This window comes from Mesoplodon mirus, assembly GCF_964341445.2.
Source record: "Mesoplodon mirus genome assembly, chromosome: 12".
NCBI classification, from domain to species: domain Eukaryota; kingdom Metazoa; phylum Chordata; class Mammalia; order Artiodactyla; family Ziphiidae; genus Mesoplodon; species Mesoplodon mirus.
In genome coordinates, this window is record NC_138988.1 from 35,535,845 (window position 1) to 35,546,166 (window position 10,322).

The 10,322-nt window shown below is 46.3% G+C and overlaps 1 protein-coding gene across 1 annotated transcript in view; it reads right to left on the bottom strand.

Annotated features, from left to right (window-relative positions):
- The window catches only part of CACNA1D (calcium voltage-gated channel subunit alpha1 D), a 321,680-nt gene extending 311,702 nt beyond the window's left edge, over window positions 1–9,978 (bottom strand). Inside the window, exons 1-3 of the mRNA XM_082638784.1 lie at window positions 9,817–9,978; window positions 7,566–7,875; window positions 3,715–3,820 (exon numbers count right to left, since the gene is read on the bottom strand). Coding sequence (XP_082494910.1) covers window positions 3,715–3,820; window positions 7,566–7,875; window positions 9,817–9,883 — 483 coding nt within the window. The 5' untranslated portion in view covers window positions 9,884–9,978. The remainder of the gene's footprint in view (window positions 1–3,714; window positions 3,821–7,565; window positions 7,876–9,816) is intronic.
- Window positions 9,979–10,322: the final 344 nt, after the last annotated feature.

Below are 10,322 nucleotides of genomic sequence, written 5' to 3' on the forward strand. Positions count from 1 at the left end.
CTTCACAGAAGAGACATCCTTTGAGATTATTCCTGAGCAGCTCTAAGGACAGTGACAGTGATGAAGGGGTGGTGGGGAGGAAGAGGTATTTCAGATGGAGAAGAGGCCAGGAGGTGGACAAGAGCAGGGAGGGGTGTTCACGATCAGCTGGTGGACTAACGGATGGGGGTGGGGGTGGGTATGAAGGAGAGGCACAGAAGGTGAACCAGAAAAGGTTGGGTAGACCAAGGAGCACCCAGCCTTCCCTTGGGAAGCAGGTCGCCCCTGAAACCTCAGGATCACTCCTCTAGCAAAAGCCATCTGACCGCAATGTGAATGGAGAGGAAGGGGAAGACGTGAGGGGCTTTTTAGAGGCCAAGTGTCAGCCGTCTAAAAACACAAAGGCAAGATGAGAAAGGGGGCCAAAAGGGGGTCAAAGACTTAGTAAACCTTCTCGTTGAGTGTCAAACACATATATTGAGCACCTGGTAAAGGGACAGAGCGGCCTAGGCCACGCGCCCTGCCCTCGGTGGCTGCAGACATCAAGGAAGGTCAGGGCTGGCAGCTGGGCGCCCTCCTTTGGACAGTTCTAATTTGAGGCCGGTCAGCGCTATGGAGAACTGGGCCCGGGGGTGGGGTGGGAGTTCCAGTAGCAGGATGCCCAGACTGAAGCGTTCAGTCAGTTTGTGACTTATGAGAAACTGAAGTTTGGGAAGTGAAATAAAGCATTTTCCAACACAGTGAGGTACAGAATTGTGATCATTCCCACGCTGACACTCCATAAAGAAGCGCTCCCCGCCCCCTGCCCCATGCTAAGAAAAAAATTAAATAAATGGTATACGCTTTCAGTAAGTGGAACTGAGGAAATCCTGCTACCGACTGATCTAGGAGGGAGATTGCTGTGGGAACTGAGTTGCACCGTTTCCATGGCTGCAGCCTCCACTAGTCCCTGCAAGTCCACAGATGAAAGCTGCATAGAAACTTGAGATTGTTTATATATATATATATATATAATTTTTTTTTTAATCTAACACTGGGAAAACTTGCTGCCCCCAAGGTAGTCTCCAAATCCCCAAAGCTGGCTCAGTTAGGTACAACCCAGACTAAACGCACATTGGACCAAGGGAGATGGCCACATTTCTTACCCAACAAAAGTAATAATTTCACTGCCAACTACCTGTAACAGGCAGAAACATCTTCCACAAAGCTGGCCCTGAATCGTACTTTAAGCGCTCAACATCTACATTCCCGACAGAGCTTGGAGGCAAAGGAAACCACCAGCTCCCTGACACGTACCGTACAGCTTTGCAATCCGTATCAGTCTCTGCCCTTTGTTTTGCCATTCACATTAATTGAAAGGTATTTACTACAGATGAAAAATAAGCTTCGTTCAGCTGCCTCTAAACCAATCCCAAAAACAGAGCAATCACTTTGGTACAAATTGGGTCAAATGTTTTTAAAAAAAAAAACCGGCTCCCTGGCAGGAGGACTGACATGGCATGGGACCTTGCTAAGAGTCAGGGGGAAATCCACAAAGATCTTCCCTTCCCACAGTGAGAAAGGAAATATTTAAAGAGTTAGGCAGAGATTAAACTCGTCTGGCCATGTGACCAGCCAAGTGAACACAAACTTGAATGCTATAAGTTTCAGAATGTTAAGAGGTCAAAGAAATATATGTTGGGTTTTTTAGAAAGGATTGCCAAACTAACACACTGCCCTCTCCCACCCACAAAAGGCCGGTGTTTTAAGAACTGTCAATAAAAGATCCACGGGGGAGGGACTGCCAGGGGGAGGAAGAGAGATTTATCCATTTCCTATGTTTTATTCCCTCACTTATTAGCTGAGAAATCCAAATGGCCCGACAGTACTTATATTAGTGCCCTGAACTTCCCTGGGAAAAAAAAAAATCAGAATATTAATTGACTTACACATGCAGCTACATTAATTATTCCATGGATCTGAATTAATCTGCCTTTCAGAAAGGTATCTATTTTCTAAGTTTGTTTAATCATGTTCTCTTGAGCTACAAAAAGCAACAAACTGGGTCACCATCCACGTTGTTAAATTTGGTAACAAGGCTGACACCATCTGTGGCCTAGACTGTGATGATCTAGCCCCATTGTGGGGGCTTTTCACTACTTCTGCTTTTCCTTTGAAATGATTGTCTAAAGTCACATGTCTACAGCTAAATCACAAGCTATTTAAAATATCCAGTCACACAGATCATCTCTAGCACAGTATAAATATATACTACCAGTAAGTCTTTACATGTGTATCCAACTCCCATTTACAGTTGTACTTTCAGTAGCAGTATCCAAAATTTTTTAAAATTCCCTACACATCAGACTACAAAAGCCCAAATATGAAGAGACATCACACTACATCTGAAATGTGCCGCACATTTTAAATGTAACATGAAAGCCTGTACATAAACCATGAACTCTAAAATCATAAGAGCATAATGTCAACATCTACAGACCCCGGCAGAGCTCTCCCCTCACTAGTTTTGACTTTACAACACTCAGCTAAGAACATCCAGCCCTACTAAAATACAGCTTCAGCATGAGAAACCAAAACCAAATGGAACCAGCTAAAAGAGGGGAAAGCAAAACAATAGGGAGAATTTCCTGTTTATCCGGGACCAGCCCCTCATTCACCTCCTTTCTGCACAGCCTCCACTCACGAAGGACTGATCTTTGCAAAGAGGATGCTGCAGTACCAGAAAAAATCCTAAAATGGCTTCTGAATCATCAAGGAAAGATTACAGGATGTCAGAGGTAAAAACAACCCTGGTGCTCTTCTCATCCGATCCCCCGAATTGACAGGTGGGTAAATGGCAATGCAAAACGGGTCTGGGAAATGCCCCAAAATACAGCCAGTTGACAGTCCACTGGGACAACTCCCAGTCCCACTCCAGTGCTCTTCAGTGCTTTTTTTTAAACTATATCAACCTTTCCCAAAGGAAGTTCCATGAAACACTGTGATGCACTCTGCCAAAAAAATGTTTAAAGAATCCATGACCAATTACTTTTAGGGACTAGCTGAGTTAAACAAAATGAAACTGGTTTTTTAACTACAGACTTTCCTGGAGCTTTTACTGAGTTAACGTGCACTATAAATCTTTAAGAGAGCAATAAGGTATATGGAAGTATCCCAATTTATTTCACCATAGAATCATTTTATCTTGGAGCATTTCATAGGACCAAGTGGAGGAACTTCAATACTCTACTGTACATTCACCAAATTATGCATTACATGGATTAGTTTTGTTGTGTTCTACTTCTGTAAAAATTAATAGTTCAGGTACAGAAGCTATGATAACTCTCTACTTACCAGAAAAATTAACCATAGTACCCAATAGTACCCACAACTCCCGAATAACACTGGATTAAAAAAAAAAAAAAAGGCTAACATTACGAGGAAAAGAATGGTTGACAAAAAAAACCTATATGGAGAGAAAAGTTATTTTTAAATCTGCTACAAACCTCTTCTATGAAAAGTTCCACATCTATTTATACAAGATTCATGACTTTAAACACTTTCATTCAGTATGAATTTGAGAATACAGGTCAAAAAAAAAAAAAAAAAACACCGCTGTTGCAAAGCTCTGTGAAACATCACATGCATAGCTGTTAACTTCAACCACCCAGAAAGACAGCTGCCAGCTTCCAGCTTCAGTATAGAGGTAAATGACAAGCACACAACAGGACAAGCAGCAACTCTAAGGACACTTACCAAGTTATGATTTGTTGAATTAGAATCATCTTCAGGGAATGGGATGTAAATAGCTAAGGCCACACAATTGGCAAAAATAGCCAATAATATAAATATGTCAAATGGTCTGAAAATTTTTGTTAAGGTATATTTGTGTTACACCAACATAAACCATCTCTCTCGTCACACTCCCGATCACACCACTTTTGAACTGCTTTTTAAATGAAAATTTTACCCACAAATCCTTATTCAACTGACTGCTGTGACTACAAGGTTTCCAGCAGGAGTAACAGTTAGTGGTCAACTCACAGCAGATCTTCCTATCAAATGACATCTCCACGCCCTTTTCCTCTGTTGCAAGGATCACGTTACACTCATTCTTCTGTTGGACATTTTATATGAAAACCTAAAAGTACATCCAACTAGGGCACTGTGTGAAACAGGTTTCTACTTCGTGTCATTTTCACAGCAACAAGGGCCTCAGAGAGCTAAATTCCTGGCTGTTGTAGACACAAAGAAAAGCCATCATAAGACAAACCTCTTCCACAAATACTTGTCACCATGTGTTACAGCCGTTTTCTTGGAGGCTCTTCTTGGCTGGGTCAGTCTGAATCTCCTGTCCGAACTGGGATAGGACAAGTCACCAAGGACCTTCTCCATTCCACCTGTGACCGTCTTGTGGCTGTTCCAATCCCTCGCTGTAACAAGCAAGCCAGGCTTCACCTCCCTCCTCCGCTTTCCTTCTTACTAATCAGCGGTTATCACTGTTTTAGATTAGAGCCAGACCGGAGCTCCGTTTATAACGTGTTGTTACTGTGTTCAATTTATAAACAAATTAAATAAAAGGCCATAAGAAATCACCACCAGACACTTTCAGAGTTCGACTTAACATTTCTAAATCTCAGGGGTCTGTCTGGAAGAATCGCTCTGAGAGCAGCCTTCAACAGATACTTGCTTAAACCTTCTGGTGTTATTAAGAGACACTGTCAAAACTGGCAATACAAAATTTGACATCTGCCAAAATGACTGTTTTTCCTCTCTTGGTTTTCAGCCTTTCCAAATGCAAGGTTTCACGAGCACCAATCTAATCTCCAACTCCGGGCTTGGTTGTACGACACTGTTTCTCCCATACACTCACCCATAAAAGGCAAGGCCACAGTTTCACTAAACATCTCCAAGTCCTAAAGCTTTGAGGATATGCACAGACCTTCTCCACTCACCCTGATTTCCTTCTGGAAAATCCAAAGATGCTGAAGGAAACAGAGACCCCTCATGTCTCTGGGGATACGTTGAGTTTCATGAAGCCTCAGCCTCTTGAAGACCTTTAACACTCACTGAAATATGGACGTGAAAGACATTATTCCCTTACTAATTTGAGGGGCTTACTTTTAAAGCCAGCTATCCTTCCCTCATAGTTATTCTTTTAACTCATCTAGTATTACAAAATCTCTTATGTAGGGACCCAACTTTAAGGCAGTCCACCTTAAAAAGACTTCAGAATCTCCTTTTCATTTTTCCTTTTGGCAGTTCCTTCCAAAATTTTAAAAGTCAATTGCCCCAGGGCTATCCTATATGGAAACACAGTTACTGTCTCTCCCCTCCCCCGCACCACCATTCTGCCTTTTTAATTTCCTGCTACCTAAATGATAAACCAGCAACTCTGAGAAGCACTGATGCCGTTCAGGAAAGCAGACATAAGAGTACTTTTTCTTTATGGTGGTCCAGTTTCAGACTCCAGGTACTGGTGGATACTAACCCACTGCCACAAGATTCTGACAAGTCAAGCAGAACAGAGCATCAGAGAAACAGATGGGTCTGATCCTAAATACTCCTTCCTCATTCCCCAAGTGCAGGACACTCTGCTTTGCCTGCATGGAAAGGCAAACAGCAGGTAAAGACTCACTCTCCCAGTGCTGACAGGACCTGGCACTGCTGGCTTTAGGAGGCTGCCCATACCCTGCTCCCTGAACCTGAAGAAAACTGTCACTTGAAAAAAATCATGTATCGTTTCAGGATCTATTCTGCAAACTTCCCCATTTGTAGGGGCGGCTTCTCCCTGCACTGGCAGCCACAGCCCCTAATTCCTGCACACATGTCTGGCAGTGTGGGAACGGGAGTCGGCAGCACCATCCAGGAATTCACTCCGTTCACATAAATTACTATATACAAATTACTGTGCACAAAGAGAAACTACTGTGCACAAACAGCACCAGGCCTCCCACCTCACTCCACATGAAATTAATGACCCCACCGAGAGGCCTCTGCTTACTCAGAGTCACATCAAGCCAACCTGAGGAGGACGAGATCTTTCTGGCTAAGTACAGTCTGTGCCTCTGACTGCTGCCATGCCACTTGAGGGACACCCTGTGGAGCCGGCTCCCTCCTGGGCCGACACCAGTGTTCGTCCTCAGACTCAGAAAGAACCTAAAGAGAAAACACATCCACACAACCCCAGCCATGTGACAGACACCGCAACTCCCTCTGGAGAGGAGACATCTGTTCTAAAAAGGAAAAAGCGCATGAAAACCCCTCAAATCCTACACTTGGCTACTCTCTACAAAACCTTTCTAGACAGTTACCTCATTTTAACTCTCTGAGAGCACACAAAGTAGCCAGCTAAGACAGAGGGCGTGCAAAGAGCTGCCTAGCTAGGCACCCAAATGATACAGGGGTTTCAGCTCCACTTTCTAGCCCGGGTCACCAACCCCCTCCCTTTGTAGCATGACCGCCCCTCCCCTCCCCTCAGCCTCCATGGGGAAGCCCTTTATTCATACTCCTTCCCATGCTTAGGAACTGCTCTAAGGCCCAGGTCAACTCCGAATATACTTCTGGGAGAAGGAAATGCTGTGTTTTACCCAAACCGATGAATCATCTGACTAATTAGAAAGCCATTTGCTCAGAAAGAAAGGCCTCAGTCAACCTTCTCTGAAGGGTGGCGGGCACTGGAACCTGGCCTCCAGGTTTAGGGGAGGGAGTGAGCAGGCAGTACACCCTAGTTTTCCAAGATCTGGGCCCTAACCACCCTCCTGGGGCAGTTGGAGTTCAGTTTTAAAAATACAAAAGAGACACCCAGAAATGTAACTCCAGTCCAAGGACACAGACGGAGTTTTTTTATAAAGGCAGCAACTGCAAATTCCTCCACTGAGGGCTGTGCTCTAACCCACACGGGCGCTGAAAGAAGAGGCACACACAAACCTCTCCCTTCACATGCTCCCTCACGCTCACGTTTCAAATGCTGTTTTGGAACTTGTCAAAAGGAAATTCCAGGAAGTCATAGCATTGATGAGCAAATTGCTCCCTCCCTATGAAGCAAGTGTTCATATTTGTAGCTACCTGAACAATCAGACTCACCAAATGTCAGATCTACAAGCCATCTTAGCATTAATTGGAGTTTCCGAGGCAAATTCCAAACGTCAAAATGAGAAGATTCCACTAAAGGTCAAAAATGTATTTATTTCTAGTACAGTTTTTTTTAAAATCAGCATACCTTATTTGCAATAGGTTCAATGCATACCACTGCCAAAAAACAATGGTGCATTTAAACTAACCACCTAGTGTCAAATGACCAAAGGTTAATGTCATATTTTAATTATCTACCACTTTGAAGTTTCAGGTTGTCACTCCCTCCCCCACCACTACACACACACACACACACACACACACAGAGTAGCCTATACTTACCCAGAGAGATACCCCTCTGCACCCAGAGGAGATAGGAAATTATATACCATGAAACCCTCTACACACAACTTCTTCTGTTGCTCACATTCCAAAATGCTATCACTTTGTAAGTGCCATTTCAGAAAGCAAATCCTTTTAAAGAACAGATGGTAAAAGAGAAAACGAGAAAGCATTCCCCCAAAAAAGGATACTTCCATTCCACTATACTAATGCAGGCTCTTCGGATGGGGTTATTGAGTGACAAACAGAAAAGGGCGCGGGCAGGTCGGCTGTTGGACGAGTTACCCTGTTTTTTGCTCTTGGCGTATTGCTGACGTTTTCTTTGGGAGAGAGATCCTACAGGTGCGGGTGCAGAGGTGCTCATAGTTTGGGCAGCCTTGGCCTGTCTAGCAGCGTCGATCGCGGCTTGCCAAGACAGGACGGTTTGCTTGGATCTATTCGGCTGAGAAGTTGGTCCTTCACCAGAAAGAGGGAGCCTGGTGCCTCTTGCATAGTTTGCCTCTGGGAAGAAGGAGAAAAAGGAAAATTAAAAAACAAAACAAAACAATGAGAATCCAGTGTCAGAAGAAAACTAAAGTGGTTTCCCATCAAGAACATCCCCATGTTTCCATTTGAAACCTCATGTCCTATTTTTCAGAAACAGGGTTTGGCCAGCAAGAGTAGCAAGAAAAGTCCACAAGCCCTGCCCAAAGTGTCAGTAACACAGGACCACTGCTGCATCACGCTCAATGGGTTAGTAACTCCCTACATCCGTGTCTTCACAAGGAGTCTTTCAGTGCATTCCTTCAGACAAACTGAGGTCATTCCCACGTTTATTTCAAATCTTTTCTGACTTTTAAAACCCATGTATCTCTAATGAGTTAACAGATACATACAACAGCTTTTCTTCAAAATAACTACCATCACACACACACAAAAAAAGCAGTGGCAATAATTCAACAGTCTTAATCATTTTCAGGGTGTTACTCCAACATCTTTCCATAGCCACCAATGCATTTTTTTCAGCATGGAAAAAAAATCCTCCACTGGCACCAGGGCAATACCAAAAGCCCCATAACCAATACTTAGATTATGCACTGACACTTCCTCCAAATGAAAATTCATGATGCTTGGGACTCATTTCCTCCACAGTCTTTGGAAAACAGAAAACATCTTTAGGGCTTTTTTGCATTTTAAATTGCAGCTGCAGCAGCCAAGCCAGCATCCGAAGAAACAGACAAGGCAGGCAGCCTGCACCCTTACACCTAGGATAGACAGGCTGGGTTATGCCAGGGGCCCTCAAGGCCTAAACAGGAATCACCTCAGTGTAGGCTGGTATCCAAGTGCACACAGGGTAGAACCCCAAGACAGTTCCATGTGCAAAGCCCTCTCCAGCCTGGGGTCAGGCCAAGACCCAGGCAGGTCTCCCTGGCACCTGCCTGCCTCTGGTCACAACCTCCTTACTGAGACAGAAGTCAAAGTGAGCGTGGTGGCAGAGGTAGAGGGATGGGCGTTTGCAAAACCAATTCTTGCTCAGTACAAAGCAAGGAAGAGTCAAAGCGAGCACACGTCTGCCTGGCCAGCAGCCTGAGAGGGGGCCGCGGGGTTGGGCAGCAGACGGTCTCAGCCAGGGGAGAAGTCGCCCCAAGTCTTCCCTTGGGGAGCGCTCATCGGGAAGGCTGCGAGCCCGTGGAGGGTTGTGGGGGACTCCAGTGACCTCCAAGCAGGAGTGAAGAGGGCTGGCCAGGAGCTGCGCCCCCTTCCCTCGACCCAGCCGGGCCGGCATGGTAACTGCACGTGGCCGGGCTGGGGCGCAGAGCCTCACAGCGGCAGCGACTCTCCGGGCATTGCTAGGTTACCGACGTGTGCACAGCAGCGCTGCGAGCGGGAATACGCGTTCCACCCGACCCCCTGGCCGGCGACTCCGAGACCCAGCCTCCCTCTCAAGGGTAGGGGGATGCTTCACCCACCGGCGAGAAGGTTGAAACCTGGCAATCCTAGAATTTTCCGGATGCCACCAGAGACCTTCTTCTTAATTAACCAGGGGCCGGGGAAGGAGGTGAAGAGGCTGGAAAGGGGGCTCCGGCTGAAGACTCATAGCCACCCCCTTTCCATCGCTCAGGAGCGTTGGAGGAAAGTTGAGCCCGAGGACACTGAAGCCGAATCACCTCGGCTCGCCGCCCCTCCGGCGGCACAGTACTCCAAGGACTCCACAGCCGCCCCCAACCCCACAAATGCAGAATTAGCTCTGACATTCAAGGCCTGAAGGGGAGAACGGAGTGGCTGTCACGCATCTCCCCTTTCTATGTAGATGACACCGAGCTAGAAGCATCCTCTCCAACCCCCTCAACCCACCAGCGCATCAGAGATGGGAGGGGGGTGAGAAGGAAGAGGGGGGTGGGTATAGGAGGACCATGACAAGGATTAGATTTGGCAGCGGGTGCCCAGGCTCTGGCTGCTCACCGTTCGCGTGGTCCGCTTGCTGCTGCCGTTGATGCTGCATTTTTTTCATCATCATCATCATCATCATCCACGAACATTTATTGAGCGCCTACTGTGTGCAGGGCACTGTGTTAGGCGTTGGGGCGGGGGAGGAACGGGTAAGGGGGTGACCGATAGGTAGGAGCCGCGATCCCTGCCCTTATTCAAGCTTCAGCAGGGGGTGGGGAGGGACGAGGACAGATAACAGAAAATAAGAATAATTTATAAAAACCGCTGGCCACCCACGCTCCCTCTTTTTCAAAATCGGAGCAAAATAAACTTTTTTTAAAAAATAAGATCGGATGTATATATTATCTTGATAATATATACATGTAATTTTTTGCTGCAAAGGAGAATTGGCTTGGTCCCCCCCTCTAGCGGAGGGACGCCGCGAGGATGCCGGCCCGGCCGCCAGGGCCGCTCGGCGCGCCCCCCATGCCCGCCCGCTCGCCCGCCGCGGTGCCCGGTGCCCGCCGCCGCCGCCGCCC